The sequence below is a fragment of the Pogonomyrmex barbatus genome, unplaced genomic scaffold (assembly GCF_055798465.1).
Source record: "Pogonomyrmex barbatus isolate J1 unplaced genomic scaffold, ASM5579846v1 scaffold13, whole genome shotgun sequence".
NCBI lineage: Eukaryota > Metazoa > Arthropoda > Insecta > Hymenoptera > Formicidae > Pogonomyrmex > Pogonomyrmex barbatus.
In genome coordinates, this window is record NW_028297109.1 from 7,202,602 (window position 1) to 7,225,017 (window position 22,416).

General features: G+C 32.5%; 2 protein-coding genes across 9 annotated transcripts; both read left to right on the top strand.

Moving 5' to 3' along the window:
* The first annotated feature begins 76 nt into the window (after positions 1 to 76).
* On the top strand, positions 77 to 10,328 carry GLS (glutaminase). Of its 6 annotated transcripts, none has more exons than XM_011634519.3 (13): positions 77 to 182; positions 575 to 684; positions 1,828 to 1,919; positions 3,800 to 3,835; positions 4,297 to 4,396; positions 4,494 to 4,633; positions 4,913 to 5,286; positions 5,495 to 5,775; positions 6,107 to 6,283; positions 6,519 to 6,679; positions 6,838 to 6,963; positions 7,166 to 7,306; positions 7,562 to 10,328. In XM_011634519.3, the coding sequence occupies exons 2-13, from the start codon at positions 604 to 606 to the stop codon at positions 7,737 to 7,739; spliced, it is 1,887 nt and encodes a 628-aa protein (XP_011632821.1). In that variant the 5' UTR covers positions 77 to 182; positions 575 to 603; the 3' UTR covers positions 7,740 to 10,328. The 6 variants fall into 6 exon arrangements, with proteins under 6 accessions (XP_011632821.1, XP_011632822.1, XP_011632820.1 ...); XM_011634520.3 differs by having other exon boundaries at positions 125 to 182; positions 597 to 684; XM_011634518.2 differs by lacking the exon at positions 77 to 182 and adding an exon at positions 1,478 to 1,593 and having other exon boundaries at positions 189 to 684.
* Positions 10,329 to 14,333: 4,005 nt separating this feature from the next.
* Positions 14,334 to 21,134, top strand: LOC105424338 (uncharacterized). 3 transcript variants are annotated; one of them, XM_089072551.1, is made up of 5 exons: positions 14,334 to 14,609; positions 14,985 to 15,305; positions 15,705 to 16,268; positions 17,058 to 18,566; positions 19,211 to 19,351. In XM_089072551.1, exons 1-5 carry the CDS (start codon positions 14,540 to 14,542, stop codon positions 19,285 to 19,287), a joined length of 2,541 nt encoding a protein of 846 aa, XP_088928677.1. In that variant the 5' UTR covers positions 14,334 to 14,539; the 3' UTR covers positions 19,288 to 19,351. The 3 variants fall into 3 exon arrangements, with proteins under 3 accessions (XP_088928677.1, XP_088928676.1, XP_088928678.1); XM_089072550.1 differs by having other exon boundaries at positions 14,345 to 14,609; positions 19,308 to 21,134; XM_089072552.1 differs by lacking the exon at positions 15,705 to 16,268 and having other exon boundaries at positions 14,362 to 14,609; positions 19,308 to 21,134.
* The last annotated feature ends 1,282 nt before the right edge of the window (positions 21,135 to 22,416 follow it).

Genomic DNA, 22,416 nt, shown 5'->3' on the forward strand with positions numbered 1-22,416 from the left:
TAGTTATACGCCAATCAACGAGTTCGTGACATACTCTGGGTCAGCTATAGTGAAATTCTGTACCAACCCTAATCGCGCATGTCTCACCGGCCGGTCTTACCTTCTCCACGACCCTCGGTGCAGTAGACGCTAGCCGTCGGGACGCCGAGGGTCGTCTTCCGTCGGCGACGTCGTTGTCGCAGGTAAAATTGTGACGAGTAAATAATTCACATGATATTGCGATAATCACAGTTCGGAATTTATAGAGATATTTGATCTCTACGTTGGAAAAATTATATTTTGAGATATATGAATCAAACAGTGTAGGACGAATGAATATTTTTGCATTTTAAAGTGCGAAACGACGGACATCAATACTCGTTTGTGACATTGATCAGAAAATTTTAACCATCAAAAAAAAAAATTTTATTTGATTTTATTTGATTATTCTTTGACATATAGAAAATCCAAACTGCAAATCAAAATATCTTACTTATAAAAATTTTAATATATTTTTGTTCATGGCTTAATTAAATTATTAAAGATTATTTATGATTGTTTTAAATTGTTAAATAAATTTATACGAAATTATCAGTAAGAAGAATTTTAATCTCAAGAAAAGTGATGATGCAAGGATGCGCAAAGATGCTGAAGTTCATGAGACTCGGAACAAATGGATTCAGAAAACTGCATTTCACTAGCAGGGTAAGAATATCTCGTAAAAAATAAAAATAAAGATTTAAAAACAAATCATGACACAATAGAAATTTATAGGGATTATAACATTCACATAAATGTCTAGTAAGGAAAACATGGCGTTTACAGATGTATTACGCAACAATGGCAATTTGGACATTTAATGTATTTATTAAATCAAATTAAGTTTAATCATTATATTATAACTCAGGTATTCATTCTTAAGAGGTTAGTGAAGAAAATCGATTCTCATCAATTACAACCACGTGGGCGGTGGCAATGGCCTATATCGATGATAAAAATACTTTGACACGTAGCTCACATGCTTCTGTTATGCCAACGAGATGTTCGAATTAGACTTCTGCAGTTAGTAACTCCCGCATGATAAATTAATAATAATAATTATCGTATATAATTAGTATATCTCACGGTTATTCAATTATTCATGTTAATTATGTATTTAACTATAAGCATATTATGATATATATATATATCGCATTCTACATTAATAAAATTTTATTTAAATATACAAATAACAAATACTTAATAAAAATATTTTAACAATCATAAGAAGTTTATTTATTTAATGAAATTATTAAGAAATGTCCGCATATTATTGTAAACAAAATATCCTTATTACTATGCAAGATATAAAAAGTGATTTGTGGTTAGGTGTCGATTACATAACGAGACGAGTGTGCGACAAGAGTAATCTTTCATGAATCTTGCCTTCTAATTTATTCAGGCTTTCAATTTTCATTACGCTTATGTGTGTACTCGCAATCCTACTGATCCGAATTAGAATACACGTGGTGGGCTTCCGCTTAGAGTACTATGATGTTGATACATCGAAGGATCAATACAGAGCTGCCTAGCAACCAATCCAATCTTCCTACACGACCATCTCAAATGCTTAACGTAACAACTCCATAAAAAAATATTTTTTTTAAACAAGAAAATTAGCAGTCTCTCAGCGACAATTATTGCTACTCAGAGCAACAATTATTGTTAATCATTATGCAAATGCTTAACGTAGCGACCTTATAAAAATAATTTTTTAAACAATAAGGAAAACTATTGTAGTCTCTCAGCAATAATTATTGCTACTGAGAGCAACAATTATTGTTATGGAACAAAACATTTATTTTACAGAAACGAGCTGCTATGTCCACGAAACTAGGAAAAGTAAAATATCTGGATGCCGCTTTTGGAACTGCAGCAAAATTAGAATATTCTCAGACACGGTATGAAACACTTTTACATAGTTTAATTCTGAAATAAGCAAAAATTAGTGATAAAACAAGTTTCAGCACTGAATATTTTTACAAGCTATTTTTCTAATATTAATATTTTTATATGAATACGTAATACATCTAAATTTCTTATATGTTTAATTAAACATAGGCCGCCGTAAAAAAGCGTAAATGTAACACCGAAACACGTTATTCAAATGCAAACAAATGTGTAATTATTGTAACTTGCGAACGATATACATATAGAATTTATTTTCTATAGAAGGCATAATGATTGTCGCAATAGATTTACCGATGCAACTGATATCATACTAAACCATCGCGATCTATTGACTCATCGCAATTGTTTGGGTCAAGTATTGTTATTGGTCATTTAAGCGCGCACAGCAACGTACGATCTTTTAGATCGTGACTGTATCTGTTGCTATACTGAAGCAAAGAACGATTTCTCGAGATCTCAAAGTATGTTGTAAATCGCAAAATATCCTTAAACTTCTCGTAACAATATTGGTCCGTCTTTTTTACGTCCGGATAAAATCAGAGCAATGGACGATTTTGAATTTAGTGGTCATTACAGCGACACAATTGGAGATTTCAAAGAACTACCCTTAAGAGCATTTCGGTAAGAGTGTCTTATTCTTAAGAGTATCTTTATTCAATTCTTATTAGAATCAATCTTGATATTGAAACTTTTATTACAACATATCTATTAAATATATCATTAAATATTAATTTTTATTAAAAATTAAATTACAGATTATTTAGAAAAAATAAAATAAAAATAAGTTTAAAAGAATTTTAAATTTCTTATAAAAAAAAGTTCTTAATCTTTTGAGATAAATATTTTTAATATTTTTTAAATTTAATTCTTCTTAATATGTATGATTTACCTATAACTTTATATTATTTAACTTTATTAACTTAACTTTCATTAGTAAGTTTTATACATATTTATGATGATCCTTTTTTTTTTATCATGTAACTAATCTAGCCTGTGTGTCTATTTTCAAACATAAACTCTCTTTTCATCAACCAGCTAGTCTTTGGCCTCTCTTTCTTTTCCACACAGAGCTTCCTGCTCTAGCTCTAATCAACTCTAATATATTAAGCAATTTGTTATTGGTTTTTGTTTGTTGTAATTGTTTGTCATCGAATGCAAATTGTATGCAGCTTCTCGCTCTCAAGATGTCATATGTTCCAATCTGACGTAAATGGCTATACTATTTTAAGATGTATTTTTTCATCATTGTGGGGGTAAATGAAGGTCAAGAACATGTTTTTTTTCTTTTCGGGATATAAAAAGCATGGTAGAGTCTGCGACAGAATGACTTTACAATCAGCCAGCAAAACGTTTTTTTAGACAAGAAATTAATTACATTTTACAATCATTTTAGTACACTCTTTGTATTGTGTTATGTGAACGAAAGTGTCCTAGTTATGTCCTGTGATTGCACACTACGTTGCAAAACTAAATACTAAAAACTAAATATTTGCCAATTTTTAATTAATTTAACAAATTTTTGGCTAAGTTTAACTAATAAAAAAATAACAAATAAAGCAATAAATGTAAATTAATATTTGCGAGGGCAAAAGTATTATGTTTATTAATTTATAATAATAAAAGGCGAAGCACGACAATCACTATGCCTTATATCGAGTCGATCGATTCCAAAGCAAACTCTAATAATCTCCAGTTGGCTAAACTTACCGAAGATTACGCGATTAAATCGAAAATCGCGTGTTCGATCTGGTTAGAGAAGAAAAATGATCAGTCCACACGGATGTTGGCGCGCTTTCTTAGGTAACAATCGCATTAACAATTATTATTATCATCACTAATGCAAAATCGTTTGTCTTGCTTTTCGTTACAGCGAATACAGCTTCATTCATGACAGCCACTATATGTAGTGAGTACTATGCGCTACATTAATGCATGACGTGATATGAATAGCTCATTAAGCATAACAGCACAGTATTTACTATTCTACGTCACATCATCGATGGTTATTTCATTAAAAACCGATATTTTATGTTTAACTTTTTTATTCTCATCGCTCATTAAAGTAATCAATTTTATCATTTTGCATGGTTTTATATAACAAACGATGATTTATAAATGGTAAATGAAATGTGTTTATTTGATAGTCATTAAATAATAGATGTAGGGTGATTTAGTCAGAATAAATAATAATAATAATATGATAGTTTGTTCTGTATATGTTATTTTGTTATTTATAATAATAATAATATAAAAAAATTTATTGTAAAAATATCTGTTGATTATGTTGTGGATTATATTGTTTGCACATATGGTGTTGACTTATTATTTATAAATTATTTAATAATTCTATTTTTTTATATTTTATAGCACTCGAGATCAAGATCAAGCGACAAATGCCGAAGATGTTTTATTTGACATGTTTAAAAAGGAAGAGACCGGTCTTGTATCAGTGGCAGAATTTCTAGCTGTATGTATGACAGAACAAGATATTTTCACAGAGATATATTATATTATCTCCAAAATGATTACAATAGATAATTAATATCTATATTTATTTATTTAAGGCTTTAAGAATAACCGGCTTAAGAAAGAATGATCCTCGACTTCAAGAACTTACGGACAATCTAAAGAAAGAGCATGCAAACTCTGGTGCCCAAGCTATATCGCACGAAACGCAAAAGCTAGACAGAGAACAATTTAGAAGGTAAATCTAAAAAATAAATATAATAAAATCTCAAAATATAATTTATATGCTTATGAAGTAAATAAAATATAATATTATAATTTTAGATATGCTTTATACAACGTAAGCTCTGGTGTACTTCTTTATGCATAATGAATAAATATTTACAAATTTTAATTTAACATTGAAATATATTTTCCTAAATTAAAAATATAATATTTAAAGTAGATATTAAGGGAAAATATCTACGACAAGAAACGCTCTTTGTGCGCGAATGCGTTGTGCTTTTTCTTCTTTCAGGATCATAAATCCCAATATCGTTCTGATCTCACGAGCGTTCAGGCACCAGTTTATAATTCCCGACTGGTCAGGTTTCACGAAACACATTGAGGATTTTTATTGGAAATGTAAAACGAACACTGAAGGCAAGGTCGCCTCCTATATACCGCAGTTAGCCAGGATGAATCCGGAATATTGGGGCGTATCTGTGTGCACTATCGACGGCCAGCGGTTTAGCATTGGGGATACCTCGATACCGTTCACCCTTCAAAGTTGCAGCAAACCTTTGACCTACGCGATAGCCTTGGACAGGCTGGGTCAGGAAATGGTACATCAATACGTTGGTCAAGAACCGTCCGGTAGAAATTTCAACGAACTCGTACTTGATTATAACAGTCAGTATTTCTTGATCAAATATAATGCAAGTAATAGTGAAATATAAATAAATGCAATAAATGCAATAAACTCAATCAAAATTGGCAGAAAAATATATAAATACAAAGATAATATTCAAATTTTTATTTTATATATTTTTTTATACATTTTATATTTTAATTATTTACTTGCAAGATTAATTTCTGACGCAAACGAATATCTTTATAGAAAAGCCGCACAATCCAATGATCAACGCCGGTGCAATATTGGTTTGTTCGCTTCTGAAAACATTAGTCAAGCCAGAAATGGGTCTGGCAGAAAAATTTGATTTTGCGATGAATTATTTTAAAAGATTGGCCGGTGGTGAAAATTTGGGATTTAACAACGCTGTCTTTCTGTCGGAGCGAGAAGCTGCCGATCGAAATTACGCTTTAGGATTTTACATGAGAGAGCACAGATGTTATCCGGAGAAGACAAATCTACAAGAAGTTATGGATTTTTATTTTCAGGTAAACATTTCTTTCTTATACAATCATTAAAACAATCTAAATAAAGTCTCGTTACCTTTTTCCAATTATTAGCAAAGAAATTAAACTTTTTTTTATATTTTATGTCTATACGATAAAACATTTCTTCGATATTTTTTGTGAGAATAAACATGAACTTTCTTTAAATTTGTAAACAATTTTCCAATATTTAGTGTGCAATGTAATTCGCGGTACCTCGATTTCGCGAGTCTAGAGGTGAGATTGAGGGACCAGAATAAACCACTTCTATTTCTATTTCGGTAACGACTTATACATATACACTCTGATAATGAATTTTATTTTTATTGGCTAGTGCTGTGCCATGGAAGCAAATTGTGAGACGATGGCAGTAATGGCAGCTACGTTAGCAAACGGCGGTATTTGTCCGATTACCGAGGAGAAGGTTCTAAAACCGGACAGCGTCCGTGATGTTTTAAGTCTTATGCACAGCTGCGGCATGTACGACTATAGCGGACAATTCGCGTTTAAAGTGAGTGAAAAATTATAAGTATACATTGTGCAATAATAATAAAATAATAAATAATTTGATGAATATGTTAGAGTAAGAGTAAATATATTGATGAAACTAATTTATAATTTAGTACGAATAACTTTTGTACGCTACACACATATAATTTCAATAATATTTTTATATTGATATTAAGCTTTGATAAAAAAAAAAAAAGAATCAATGCCATGTTGAAGAACGCAACACTTTATTTTAGGTTGGTATACCAGCGAAATCCGGTGTATCGGGAAGCCTCCTTGTGGTAATTCCAAATGTCATGGGAATTTGCACGTGGTCTCCACCCTTGGATCCGCTTGGTAATTCCTGTCGCGGTGTGCAATTCTGTGAGGAGCTTGTGAATGAATTTAACTTTCACAGGTACAACAATACGGTTAATCTAAAATCAAATTGTTTACTTAAGAACGAAAAAGAAGAATGTGATTATAAATCTGAATTTAATGCATTTTCTTCGCAGTTTTTTCTTTCATCTTATTATCTGTTATTAGTTTAATACGTTTTACATTATGATACCGCAGGTATGATAATTTAAAGCACGCAACGAATAAGAAGGATCCTAGACGGCACAAATATGAGACGAAAGGCCTCTCGATCGTTAATCTTCTGTTCAGCGCTGCTAGTGGTGACGTCACAGCGATGAGAAGGTGAGAGTGAGGGCTTTTAAAAACCTGTTTAATAAAAATGAACGCACGGATCTGTACAGCTGCGCGTTATTTTTTTATCACATGACATTTTTATGATAGTCTGATAGTTTCTATATTTGCGAAGTTTATTAGCGTAAAATTTTAATAGAGATAGAGTATTAGAACATTAGTTTTGATTATTGTTTAATATTCATAATTTTAGACACCGATTGAGCGGAATGGACATGACACTGTCGGATTACGACGGCAGAACCGCATTGCACTTGGCCGCCAGCGAAGGTCATCTAGATTGCGTCGAGTTTCTGATCGAACATTGCGGGGTCCCACATGATCCCAAGGATAGGTACGGAGTATCGGAATCAATGATTATTTTAACAACACCTTAATCACATTTTTAATAAATTGCTCTTCTATTATCTTTATTTCTATTCTATTTCTACATTTCAATTTTTTAATTAACCATTACCATTACGTAGCAGATCAAATAAAGCGAAAGAGATGCATGTGAGATGATGTATTTGCTTTGATGAGCTCTCATCTTTTTCATCCAGCTAATATTTAAATTTAACAACGTAACAACGTTTTTTTTTTTTTTTAGGTGGGGCAAAAGACCAGTCGACGAAGCCGAGACTTTTGGCCACATGCAGGTAGTGGAATATTTGAACAACTACGCTCTCGCTCGTAAGACCGAGCTGGAGAACAAACAGAACGAGTGTATCGATAACAATTCATGCCGCAAACCACCGGAAACGGCGGTGCAATCGCCACTACCGTGAACAATAAACGATGATGAATTTACGAAAAATTGGAGTGACGAGGGTGAGGTTGGGAACAAGGGCTCTTAGTGGGAACTGTGAAAGCGAGACGACATATCGATCGTGATAGAATAGGGTCACAAAAAATGCATTTTATATAACAAGAATAATTCTTAAATATTATATCATTTGAAAATAGTATACATAACACATATACAGAATTATTCCATAATTGTTTGTATATAATAATTATTTGTAATTGCTGATCACATTTTTTATTCGACAATTTTAATATGAAAGAATTTATATTAGCTTTAAACGGACAATAATGAGAAACAATAATTTATAACTTTTAGAATCCGTGACCTTGTTCCATTTACGTGCGATAGAGTTATCTTGACGATGAGCAGCACACTCAGATTAATAATAACTGTGATTAATATTACGTACGCGTTTTTTCTTCGCGATTTAGTTAGCATTAAAAGACCGCGATAGTAAGGGGCTCGTTTATCGTTTCATTAATTTATATTTTAGTTCTACCTCGCATTCTTTACTATCGATTATACCTTCGCTTTTTAAAGTACTTTGATATTTTTTTCATATACATTTCTGAAGTAATGAATAATGAAATATGATAGATAAATGAATAATAGAAATTTTCAGTTTATATATTAGTCCAAAAAAGTACAAACCCAATGTTGTTTGATTTTTAGAAGTTTGAACTCTGTTTGGTATTTAGATTTTTAATAAAATATTCTTTATACAGATATATTCATTTAATAGACAACAAGATAGTACATTTTGTACATCGTAATTTTAAATAAATAATTTTAAACTGTTTTAAATAAATAATTTTATAACTGTTTTTAAAAATTTTCTAATTATGCAATTATCTTTATTATTGATCATATAACAGAACATGAGTAAATTTTCTTATCACAAGATCTTAACATAAAATCTGCCTTAAAAACGAAAAAAGGGTAGCTACTCTGAGAATAAATCTTTGAATCGAATGGTTCGCTAATAATATATTTTGCATGGCGAGATAGCAAAATATATCAAAGTAAAAAAATGTTTTTAAAATAAGAATTTCGTAAATTACATACAAATTCTAAATAAGAATATTAAGATTAATACATGTAAATTGAGTTTAAAAAATATATTCTATTTAATATTTCCATTTTCCATTTTCTGATTTCTGTTTCTTTCTCTTACATTTAAATATACCTAATTTTAATAATATGAAAAATAATTTTTTATCAAGATATTGACAAATCATTGTCTGAACAAAATGGCGCTTATTATTTCTCTATTTAATTGTACAAATTTATTATTTTTCTACAATGGCGCATAAATACTAGGATAACGAGCCAATCGGAAAATACAGATTTTATCTCGTGGAAATTCTCCGTAACAAATCGCGCGTGAATTGTGTGTTAAACATATCTTTGTGAATGTGTTTTCAGAGATTCTTTAGAGATTACAAATGTATATCCGTTTTAGAGAGAAATATCTACTATCTCGCAAATGTCCAATGAGAAATATTATTGTTGATATTATTATTATTATTATTATTTTTTAAAATATTTAATTTATTATAATGCATATTATATAAGCAATCTATTTCTTTTACACTATATTTTTAACTTGAGAAGACTTTATACTTGTTAAAAATTTATTAAAAATCAGTCGTATTTATTTTTTGTAATTATTTCTTTCTGTCTGAATGAGAGCAAATAATGTCAACATACTTTTTAACTTTTGCATTATTAGCAACGAAAGAATCGGACCTTGACATGAGAAACGGAATACTACTATAATGTATCTCTTTCTATATATATTATCTATTACCATATATAAAATAATATATACGTTGTTAGATAAATAGTTAAACAAACAACGCCAATTCCGAGTGCAATTATATAATTATTTCTTAGTGAGTATTCGTTATCACCATATTGTTGTTATCGAGCTGTATAAATGTGCGACGATGCAAAAAGGCTGGAAAAGTCAATTTTTCGCAAACACTTAACTAACGGTTACGACTACGCTAATGTAGTGGTTATCTGTATATTCAATTTAGACGACTATTTTCGAATAATAGTTAGGATCGCTTTGCGTAGAAGAAGAACTAATATTATATTTTCGAATGGACAAAAGATGACAATAATATTATTATCGTACGTGAGAATATAATCTTATATGAGGTGGATATATGTGGTTTTTCGTTAATATAAAGAAAGAAAGATTTTTGTAACATAAAGATTTTTCAATTCATTTTAAAAGATGTATAATTTTTTTACATAATATATTTGTGAGAATTAGTTTTAGAATTAGTACAGTATTAATAGACATGCGATAAGTTTTATAATAAAAGATCTTTGCGTTCTTTTTATGTTACCGTCATATTATCATATTATATATATGTACGTTACACTCTGTAGTCTCTAAACGGTTCTTAAGAAGTTTGATAATTTCAAACTTTTGCTTCCAAAAAGATTTTATATATTATTAAAAAAATAGTTTATGTAATTTTTTTTAAATTTAGACCAAATATTGCGTCCACCTTTGTACTTGTTCTGTCTATAAAATAAAATGTTCTGTAAGAAATAGTCTATGTCATTTTATAAAAAAATATAAATTACTTATTATTTATATTTAAGTTAATCTCTAATCTTTGATATTTTTATTAATGATAAGTACAATCGTAAAATACTTAGGGTGCACATATTGTAGTGATAATAACGGAAAAATAATGGATGAATCGTCAAATAAAATGAAACATTAAATGGATACTTAAGTGATGTAATACCATTAAGAAGAATATAAAATAGAGACCGAGAAGAAGTTTATATATAAAAACAATGTTAAAAAAATAGAGACTAATTTTGATCTTGACATAGCGCATATCTGTGATTTTATGTATTAGTAAACGTTATTCGCGCGCTCATCGACGCAAAGCAAGCGCGAATAATTGTTGCAATTTAAATGAGTCGTAGCAAAACGTTATTATGATTACTGATAATTGGCAGAAAAATGCGTCAAATATGCATTTTTTGCGGTTGAATATTGTACAAAATGACATTAATATTTTAAAGAATTGAAATTCAATTGTATCGTTGGCTATTAGATACAATCGCTATTGTATCTAATATCATATCCAAAATATATATTAATACTATTATGTATTAATATTATATAATATTTGATCTGCATTTGAGTAGAATTTACGTATATGCAATAATTTACGATTAATTTTAATAATTTTATAAATTAATTAATGTCTTAATTGATATATACGTCAGACGTGCAATACTGTTGTAAATACCAATAACATTAGTAATAATTCAGTTCTAAACAATGGATGATTAATAATCCGCTACCCACGGAAATACATGTGTTACATCATTACGTTCATCGCGTATGGACAGGTATAGTAAATACCCGTGATACGTGCAGTTAAAGTACGTAAGCCAAACGATTGGGTTTTCCTAACCAAATTTTGTCGCTTGGTTGAGCTCCATCAGGCGACAGGTGAGTCATTAAATATACTCGAAGGTTTCTCGTGGGTTTTGTATCTGCATTCAACACATGTGACTTTATATCGTAATATTGGCATTCCTTTTCGATTCTCAATCCAACTTGATCCATTCATTTCGCAACGTCAACGAAATCATTGCCTTTTTTATCTATATCTTTCTTATCATAAGGTTACTGATCAAATCGTCCATTAAGACCTTTTCTGTTACAAACTTTTATTGTAAATTATCATTGCACTATATAATTTCATATCAAGAATAATGTTCATTATTAAAAAAAAAATTATATTTTTTAAATAATAGACTTAAGTTCTGTAAGAAAATAAAAATTCAATTTGAAGGATTGAATTAACAGATACATTTATTTTTTCTTAGAATTCATTGAATTGAATTTAATAATTGAATTTAGAAAGATATCGTGGAAGTTAATTTTGTAGAAAGTTTTATTATTTGTTACAAAGTTTTGATAAATTTTTTATACATGATGCAAATAATTTATATTCATTAATACATCAATATACATACAAAATGTTTTTCTAAGAACGTCATTAGGTCAAACAAATGATTTTAAATGTCGTCCACTTTGTAACACAAGCTTACCTTGGCCACGTCACGGAGATTCCCCGAGTGTTGAAATGCATGAGAAATCCCTCCATGGACCAGTTGACATAACGTCGCAACTTGAATTAAAAATTAGAAGGTCATTATAGACCTGAAGATAAACTCACTCAAGTCATTCGTTTATGTTCATCACCCGTCATTACGATGACGCAGACGGAAATAACGAACTACTATCGCAAAGTGAAGATCGGACATCCATGTATACGAATATTTGTGCGCGTTTATGATTAGAGACAAGGCCGACCGTATTATCATCGAAGATAATTGTTTATTTTCCGATTGCTTGCGAATATACTTGGAGCTCCGTTTGATTGTTCAATTAATTCTAAGTAAAATAACTACGAATTCACGATCAACAGATTCCCCATTTCTAATAGGAAAATCTGCAATCTATTATGTAAAGAAACTAGAAAGAGAGAGAGAGAGAGAGAGAGAGAGAGAGAGAGAGAGAGAGAGAATGAAATTACCTATGGTACTTATAAACTAATAATAACAGATTTAACAAAAAAAAAATTCCCACACTCTCATTCTTTTTCCTCTTCTTCAGAAATTATTAATTTCTATATTGTAAATGTTTAAATTATATATTTTAAATTTGTATATGTATTATTAAAAACATATAACAAAAATTTTATTATGAATACAGATATGTAATAACAGACCGATATGTAACAACATTTTTCTTTCTTTTATGTTACTGCAAAAATATTATTTGTTTGCTTTAATGTAATACTGTACGACTAAACCAAATTAATGCTGCAAGTCGCGATTTTTATAAGTTTTACGAATTTTTCTGGGCGTTACCAGATTTCTCCAGGCTATTAATTTGTCGATGGGGCTAGTCATTGAACCTGACCTTGAAGAACCGGAACGATACAGGTTTCGCAAGAAACTTGAGGCTGGAATCTATGAGGATGAAAATAGCTTTATGTTTGCGATTGGTTAAATTGCCTGATGTTAATTAATCGACCGCAAACCTCATTAGATCGCAGTAATAAGACTGCAACTTGCTAAAAATAAACAATAACATTTAATTATTTCATAAGATAAGTAGATTTTAACGTTGATTGCAATTATTTATGCTAATTTTATAAAAAGAAAGAGCGGAGCAACGGTTTTTCTTTTGTATAATTATTTTGCTTCTTTGTATTTAAGTCAAATTTTCAGAGAGAGAAAGAGAGAGAGAGAGAGAGAGAGAGAGGGGGGGGGGAGAAGAAAGATTAAAGCTTCATAATAGAGACCTATCAAACTATAATAATCTTAATCTTAATAATTAACACACACACACACACACACACACACACACACACACACACACACACACACACACCAAATAAATAAAATTTCTTAACTTGCATTCATTTATCATATCTTCTGTCACATTTATTACCATTATAATACATCCTTATAAATAGAAAATATTTCTTAAAATATAAATATATTCTAAGATTAATCCTACTAACATGATATGATTATATAAACTTAGATTTTATTAATTTTTTGCACAATCAACAAAATAATTGAATTGAATTATCTTTATAAAAGATAAACATTTAAATGTTTTTTACATTATATTTTACATTTATATTTCACTTAAATTTATAAGGAAATAAAATCTTTAATTATCTATTTATGATTATTGATTGTCGCAGTCATCGATATAAAAAGGAGACAGAATTCACTGAAGTCTACACATGCATACATGATATATATCTTCACTGCTTAAATTGCAAATGACTTTGCCACGTCGCTAAGATTGTGTTTGAGAATCAATATTTTTTTTTAATTAAATTTATCTTTATACAAGAATCAAGAATAATGTCAATGTTTCTTTATTTTATCAAAAATAATAAACTCGTTTAATACAATTATTCGCAATTACTTCTTTAATAAAATTAATTACTTATATATATTAAATACACATATATTAAATAATTGAAAAAAACTAAAAAATAATTCTTTGTCTTTTATTATATTGCTTCTTTTTCTCTTTTCTTTTATACTTTTTCAAAAGTTTTGTTTATTTATAGGCAAAGTTAACATAAAATTAGAACAACGTATCATTTTTATTGAATCATTCTTGTGAACAAATTCTCATCACAAATTAATTAGAAATCTCATATAAATATAATGCTTATTTAAGCTGTTAAATATTTTTTAATAGACAAAAAGGAATAACCCAACATCAAAAATATGTATTTCGTCGAAATGAGCGAAACCTTGATAATCGACTTTATGAGTGATAATCGAGCGGCAAAATTGTTGTCATTTGATTAGCTTGATTATTAAAACTAATATTTAATATAATTAAATTACTAATCTAAATTTACGACTTTTAACGCAAAAGTTTATTTCTCCCAAAACGTAATGTTTTCTAAGGATGTGGTATCGGTTTCATGGAAGAGAATAATTGTAGGGAATCCTAAATGGAAGCACAGAGACGATGATACTGGAGAACGCGATGAGAGAGAAAGAGAGAGTCAATTATTGTCCGACGTAAAATCCACGCGTGTGTCGTATATAAGATGTTGTCCTCGTGCGAGAGCTTCAGTCGTTCTTGATTCTCCGACTATCGAGATATCGGTGAGACAGACAAACAAGAAAGGATATTGTGAGTGATAGACGAATAATCATTCGATCGCAAAAGTGAAAATCATCGTCATGAGAATGTTCAAGTGTTTGGTGCCAGTGGTGGTACTGCTGTTGATCAAGGATTCCTCTGCGAGACCTGGTGAGTTTCAAAGATGTTGCTTTACCTTTTATTTTATAAGAGATTGAGTTCTGAGGAATATTATGACTGGAATGCTTTTTACAAATACTTGTTACAATATGATGACATAATATCTGATTTAAGATGATTATGTCATGCCAAAATGACTTTTAGTTTTTTTCTTTTTTTTTTTTTGCGAAGATTGAAAGATCAAATCGCTTATCAATTTTTTATATAAATTTAAATATTTCTCGTATATTATGAATATTTATCGTATATTTATGAATGTATAGAATAATTAACGGATAAGTGGAAGATATTACAAAGCGATTTTTGAGAAAATCATAAATGATTATAATATTTTCGATAAGCTTATAATGTTTTATTTGTGCGAAGGACGATTAGGCGATCTAGTCAATACTGGCATCGGTTTGTTGGATCCGTTGGGCATTTTGGGATCAAAAAGTAATAGTAATGCCCAGGCTACTAGCAATGCTCAATCGTTAGCAGGAAATTTGAATTTCGGACCAATCGGAATCGGTGGTGGATTCTCCACTTCTTCAGCACAGGCCTCGTCATCAGCACAGGCAAATGGCGCTGGTTTGGCTTCGGCTTCAGCAAAAGCGAATGCTGAAGCCAGTGCCAATGGATATGGCGGATATGGTGGTTCCAATGCGAATGCAAATGCGCAAGCCAATGCCAATGCCAATGCACAAGGTAGGCTCGAAATATATCATAACTATAGAAATATATCTGATTTTTATAGTTTTAAACTATTTTTTTTCAAAAAAAGCATGAGTTTAAATAGAATGTTATAATAATTAAAATAATTCATATAACAAATAAAATCTGTAAAATATATTAAAATTCTCTAAATATCTCAAGAATAAGTTTCAGTTAAATTAAAACATTTTTTTTACATTTTTATTATATTTTATTATAATTTTATTATAATAATTTTTACATTATATTATAATAATTTTTACATTATATTTTTTAGATATTATATCCCAATATATTCTGACCTTATAAGATATTTCGGAAATAATTATATGATGTTTTAATGATATTTTTTGATAAAATCCGCGGATTTAATAATCGGCGCTTTTAACTTAGGTTCTGTGGGAAATCCCGGGGGGTATCTTTCTGGGGGAAATAGCGTGAACAACGGTTATTATCCCCATCAAGTCACTCAACCGAGTTACGGAAGTTACGGTGGCTCTCAGTCCAGTGCTAACGCTAATGCCAATGCGAATGCCAACAGCAATGTCGGAGTAGGTCCGATTGGCCATTCTTATTATCCTTCCGGACCCAAGACGATCGGTAATGCTAACGCTAACGCTAACGCTCAAGCGAACGCGGCTGCAAATGGCGGCGGGGTAAATGTGATACCCAACAAACATCCTGGCGGAAGGATAGATAAAATAGAAGTTATTCCCGTGAACACGTTACCGCTCGCTCAGCCAACACCATCTGTATTTCAACCTCGTCCAATTCCCGGGGGCGGTAAAGGAGGAGCCGTGATACCAATTGTGATTGTCGAGGAATCATCCCCGCGGTATCCGCCGTATCACCACCCACGTCCTCATCACCCCCAACCTCACCGACCGTATTACGGTAAACCGAAGCAACAGCCCATCGAGATCATCGTCATCGAGGAGACAGTGCCTAGTAAGCCAGGTGGGATACTTCATGATCGAGCGCATTCAAAAGTCATCACATGATCATCGACACTATGTTGGAATTCTAATGCACTAACCGGTGGCAGCACCACGAATTTTCTACGCTGTCTTTATGTAATTCTTCATGGAAGCACGTCATGATCGGCACATCGTAATTATGATTAATCATCTTCGTGTATGTTTTGCCAAACAATGTTGGTAATTAAATAGATAGAGTTGGGATTGGAGCACGACCATTCAAGATTTTCGAACGATTTTCTTTGTATACAGTTAATTATGTGATACGCACATAATCGTCTCGTGCACTTTTGTCGACTGACACTTCCTGCGCAGATTTTACATCATACGGAAATTGTATTCAAGAATGCATGTGATTTGGAAGATATTTTCTGCATTTGTGTTGTAGTCAAGGTGATGGTTAAAAGTTTTGTTTCGTATTACGTTCTTTGATACCACATTGTTTTCACAACAATAGCAAGAAACAAGGATTTGTCCGTTGATAATGTATTTTCGCTGTTTTCTTCATGGTGTCTTGTATACCTTAAATGGAGGAAACATGGAATAAAGAATCTGACATTAAGCGTGTCTGAGACTGAGAGCATAAACTTCGTAACTTTCGTATCATGTGTTTTATCAATTGTATTTATGAAATTTAATCTTCATATTTGTAGGAACATGTTTTCATGCATTGTCCCGTTATGTGTTATATATGACTGTTATACATAATATTATCAATTACAATAAATAAAATAAAAGAAATAACATTTTGAAATATTTTTTAATACAGCCAACAGCTATGGACAGGGCGGTGCCCATGGAACTTCGTATCCTCATCCCGGATATGAAGGCAACCCGTTTTTATCGGGCGGCGCAAGTAACGCTAACGCTAATGCCAACGCTCAAGCAAATGCAGGCGGTAACAGCGGAGGTATTTTAGGAGGACACGGTGGAAATTATCAACACGGTGGATATCAACATGGTGCCCAGCTCAACGGTTACCCAGAATCAGGGACCATTGGTACCAACAATCCGTTCTTGAATGGTGCAATTTCCGCTGAAGAGCTTAATACCAATGTCAATTCCAATGCTGGTGGAGAGAAACCGATAGGCTTGAATAATCCCTTCCTCACTGGTGGCGTATCTCACAATGTTGGCGGAGGAATACATTCTCAACCTCCCAATGTTTTGGGTGAGAAACCGGGAGGCATTACTACCACCTATCCGGGACAATCCGGAGTAGGATTTCCAGGTCCGCTCGGAAGCAATGCTGGCGCGAACGCCAATGCCAATGCCGGTGCTGGAGCCGGTAATGTTGGAGGAGGATTCGGACCGATTAAACAAACTCCGATATCTGGCTCAGGCGGATACGGTGGTTCTTCAGGAGTTTCTGGAGGTTACGAAGGAACTGGACCGAATTACGGTGGACAAGGACAATTCGGAGGACAAGGCGGTGCTTCGTCTGGTGCTAATGCCAATGCTAACGCTGGAGCCGTCGGTGGAAGTAGCGGAGGTGTTCTCGGAGGATCTGGAGGTCACGGAGGATACGGCGGAGGTACCACAGGTGGTCAAGGCACTGGTGGATTTGGAAATGGTGGCGGAACCGTTATCGGAGATTATTATGGTAAAGGCTCTTCCGGTGCCAACGCTGGTGCCAATGCTGGCGCTGCCGGTCATGGAACTGTTCTCGGAGGTCACGGAGGAGGCTTATCTAGTGGTGGACATGAAGGATATGGCGGAAGTAACGCTGGTGGTCAAGGCGGTGGATATGGAAACAGTGGCGGAAATGCTTTTGGAGGACATGGTGGACATGGTTCTTCCGGTGCCAATGCTGGCGCTAATGCTAACGCTGGAGCCGTTGGTGGAAGCAGCGGAGGCGCCCTTGGAAGACCCGGTGGACACGTCTCTGGAGGATCTGGAGGTCACGGAGGATACGGAGGTGGTCAAGGCAGTGGTGGATTTGGAAACGGTGGCGGAACCGTTATCGGAGATTATTATGGTAAAGGTTCTTCCGGTGCCAACGCTGGCGCAAATGCAAATGCCAATGCTGGCGCTGCCGGTGGTCATGGAACTGTTCTCGGAGGAGGCTCACCTATTGGTCTTGGTGGACATGGAGGTTCTGCCGGATCGAACGTCGGTGGATATGGCGGTGGCTCTTCCAATGCTAATGCCAATGCTAATGCTAATGCCAATGCTGGAAGTTCTGGTGGTGTCCTTGGTGGATACGGAGGTGGTGTTAAAGGAACAGGACATACCGGAGGATATGGTGGTCAAGGTGGATTTGGAGGAGTCGGAGGAGGTACATATGTAATTCACACATAAATTTGTATTTTTATGTGATGTCCTGTAACATGGGTAATGCTAAAAAAATTCACGCATGTCTTAAAACTCGGAAAATTAACGGCATAAGCACGTAGGTTTTTTAAAACTGGCAGCTAAAATAGTTATTACTATTTTATTAGGAATAAGCACGACTTCCTTTAATTGTTATCGTCATTATGTAACGCCTTGTCGACGTTTATGTTTGATACGTAACATCCTATTATATGTAAATATCCATCGTTCAGATGATCATCGATCAAACGATGCGTTTCTCCTAACAACTTCCAACGGATAATTTATCCTGTGAACGATACAAGAGATGAAAGATTACTCAGGGTTTTGTATCATTATCGATTAATGATCGAGCTTATGAAAACCAGTCATTCAACGTCATCGCTAATCAATCTCCAAGCAGAACACAAAGTGTTACATTATCGCACGCAATTCACTTGCACTTTCATGAATTTCACAAACCATTGGATGGAAAAGTGAAAAAAAAAGACTAATCCAGCACTCCGATGGAAAATCAGAAGCATCGCATTCATATTTTTGTGTTTATATGTTCAGCGGTCGAGCTATTCATCGATCGTAACAGAGCTATTCGTGTTCACTTTTCCACAGGCCTTAGTCCCGAGGCCGAGGCATCAGCGTCGATCATGGCAGAGGCTGTGGCGTCCGGTCTGATCGTAATTAAATGATTCGCTATTCCATCCCGCAGGCTCAAGTGCCAACGCGCAGGCATCTTCCAATGCGATCGCATCCGGTGGTGGTTCATCCAAAGCTGACGCCACGTCCAGCGCGCACTCCAACGGTGGATCAGCATCCGCAAAAGCCGACGCGCACGCATCTAGCAATGCCTCTTCGGGATCTTACGGTGATATAACATCGAAAACTTCCGCGTCGAGCCAAGCGTCCGCCTCGGTCGACACTAGGGATATGCTAATCTTCGCTTAAACATTGTGATACGACGAGCCGAATCGACGAGGAGGTACTCGAAGCTCCTCGGTCACAAGAACGACATAATACTCCAATTTATATTTGACGTTTCCGCAAACAATCCGGTGAATATGTTACATTGTCCAATTTTATGTCGAGGACTACATTAAGTTAATTCTTGAAAAACTAGAAGATTTATTGTAAAAACTGCCCGTTCATAGGCACTCAAATTTATAATCGCGAGTTATAAATTTCAGCGCAATTTTAGAAATCACGATTGTAAATTAGAGCTCTCTCCTCGAAGTCAGAATTAATTCGATTTTGAAAATAGATAAACACTCTTGAGCATTTATTAGAAAATGTGTGTGAAGATACTTAGGTACTTATATGTATTCGTATTGCGAATTGCGTCGGAAGTAAATTGAATGTTGCTTCTCTCGATGAAGTCAGCGCTAAAAAATTACAATATTAGAATTTAAGACAAAAAGATTCTTTGGCTACATACAGAAATGTAATCTATAGACGAAGCCAGTCTTTGAATTAATTGGTTGGTAATGACGTGATCTGTCTCAAACTAAATCACTTTTATACTCATCCGAAACGTCTTACGATAATCGAAATGATTTGAATATACATAGCATAATATATTAAGACGCAAGTAAAGATTTTAATTTAATACTCCCTATATATTTATAAGTGTACTTAAATTATATATAATTAATTACATGTAGATCGCCTCTTTTGAACTCTGGATCTGTGATTTACATGAAACGTGCCAATAAGATAATTATAATAAAGATATTATATACAAAATTTTTAATGCAAATGTGTATGCTCAATTAAATAAAAAAATCCCAATTAAAGTAATTCCATGCGATTTATCTTTCACTTTCACAGTTTTATGCAATATTTCTTTGCTATATGTAATGCATCGATTTGAGACTAAGAAATTATTGACTATTGATTGTGAAATTATTGATTGTGTTGATTATCACTTCAGATCCCGAGGAATAAATGCGATCTCAACTGTGCCACTCATAAGAGTAATACTCAATGAACAAAGTGAGCGTGCTTATGTCCTCATGTATTTTTGGGATTTTTCGGGAAATAACAGCATTCGTGATCGGTAAATTTTTCTCTCTTTGTCTTTACTCTCACGATGGCAGGCAATGTCGGAAACAACGGAGATCAAAAACTCGTCGAACATGTTTCTGCGAGAGTATGAGGAAAAACGGAAGAGAGAATTGTGAAGATGCGAAGAGAAAAAGATAGAAAAAGAGAGAACAATGAAGAAAGAGAACCAAAGAGAGAGGAATGATACAGAGAGAATTAATCATGACGTATATGATGTTTGTCCGATCCCGCGAATTCTTACGCGATTGTCGTCAATTAATATGTAATTATTGATAATAGCTTTTTACGTTACGCGTGTCATTTCTTTAGGGATTTCCCAGAATTATCGTTTATTATCACGCGTTATCGTTTTATATTTTGTATGTATTTAATGGGCTTGACGTCATTTTTTGCCTATTATGCACTCTTATGTAATATATTATTGCGTGACATGCCAGTATGTAAGAATTCAATAAAATTTGTGATCTTTTCGATATTAATGTAGCATTTTAATCAACGCAATCAGTGCATTAATACACTTCCTACATTCATCTCTTTTCTTATATCGGTAATTTAATAATTTAATAGCTTTTTTAATTACCAAAAGGTATAAAATTTAACAAATAGTAATTGATAAAGTGATCTATGTTTTAAACAAGCACAATGTGACAATGTAATTATGACAATATGATTGGCAGTATAATTTTGTTGTGGAATATAATCAATAATTATTTACAATAAAGACTAGCTCTAATTTTATTAGAAATGAAACAAAAAGAAAACACTCTCTTTCTGTATCCTTAAGCAGGTTTTAAATATCACTTGTATCTTGATTTATTGTTGAAATAGCTACAACTATTATTATCACACATGTTTTTCCTGATCGCAGAGTGAATCTCCTTGAATAATTTTGTCTTTCTTAGAGTTCATGAATATTATCGAACATAATTATACATTGCATTTCCTCATTGTATTATAAAATGTAAAATCTTTCAAACATTATGCAATTTCTTTTATGCAAAAGTTTACTATTAAGATTTTACAAAATAATATTTTTATTATTAATACTTATTTTACAAAATAATTTTGATATGACAAAGAAAAAGTTATTTTTATCTCTCTTGAGATAAAAAAGATTATAAAATACGAACAGGATACATACAGAAGATATAAATTTAAGTAGGCGTATAGAAATATAATCAAAATTATTACATGTTAAATTATGTTGATATAAAAAATTTATTTATGTATACGCATATTTGTCTTTAGTTTACTTCCGTTCGTCCCTGAATAGTAAAAAAGTTGACCACCTTCCTTAAAATTAATATATTTCAATGCATATATATATATATATATATATATATATATATATATAAAAAACTATATAACTATAAAGAAACAGTTTTTATCTTCTTTCTTCTTCTCGAAAATTAAAACATTTTTTCACAGAATAACACAACACGAATTGTTATCATTTATTAAGTATAAAAATTTGTGATAATGTTTTATATTAATAACCAAAAATGTCTAAATTATATGAAATAACGCAAGAAAGGTGATTATTTTTTTTTTTCCTTGACTCTTCTACGAGAAGAGCGTATGTACATAACAGGAGAGTAAACTTAAGTGAACGTGCAATATTTTCGAACGTATGGTCGAAGATAAACTTGCGTCAATAGCTATCGTATGAGGATTCCATTTATACTCATGTGAGTCTTCGGCCTACTTCCGGTCGTCCCTGGAGCGGAAGGTCGTCCACTTTACGAAGACCAATGACC

What these genes read in the sequence shown, in the direction of transcription:
- GLS (XM_011634518.2), top strand. Translation starts at nt 1,510, where the DNA reads ATGATGTTGATACATCGAAGGATCAATACAGAGCTGCCTAGCAACCAA. An exon ending in GACCATCTCAAATGCTTAAC is followed by an intron (nt 1,594 to 1,827) that starts GTAACAACTCCA and finishes TTTATTTTACAG; the next exon opens with AAACGAGCTGCTATGTCCAC. An exon ending in TTATGGATTTTTATTTTCAG is followed by an intron (nt 5,776 to 6,106) that starts GTAAACATTTCT and finishes TTTATTGGCTAG; the next exon opens with TGCTGTGCCATGGAAGCAAA.
- LOC105424338 (XM_089072550.1), top strand. Translation starts at nt 14,540, where the DNA reads ATGAGAATGTTCAAGTGTTTGGTGCCAGTGGTGGTACTGCTGTTGATC. An exon ending in GGATTCCTCTGCGAGACCTG is followed by an intron (nt 14,610 to 14,984) that starts GTGAGTTTCAAA and finishes ATTTGTGCGAAG; the next exon opens with GACGATTAGGCGATCTAGTC. An exon ending in ATTTGGAGGAGTCGGAGGAG is followed by an intron (nt 18,567 to 19,307) that starts GTACATATGTAA and finishes TCCATCCCGCAG; the next exon opens with GCTCAAGTGCCAACGCGCAG.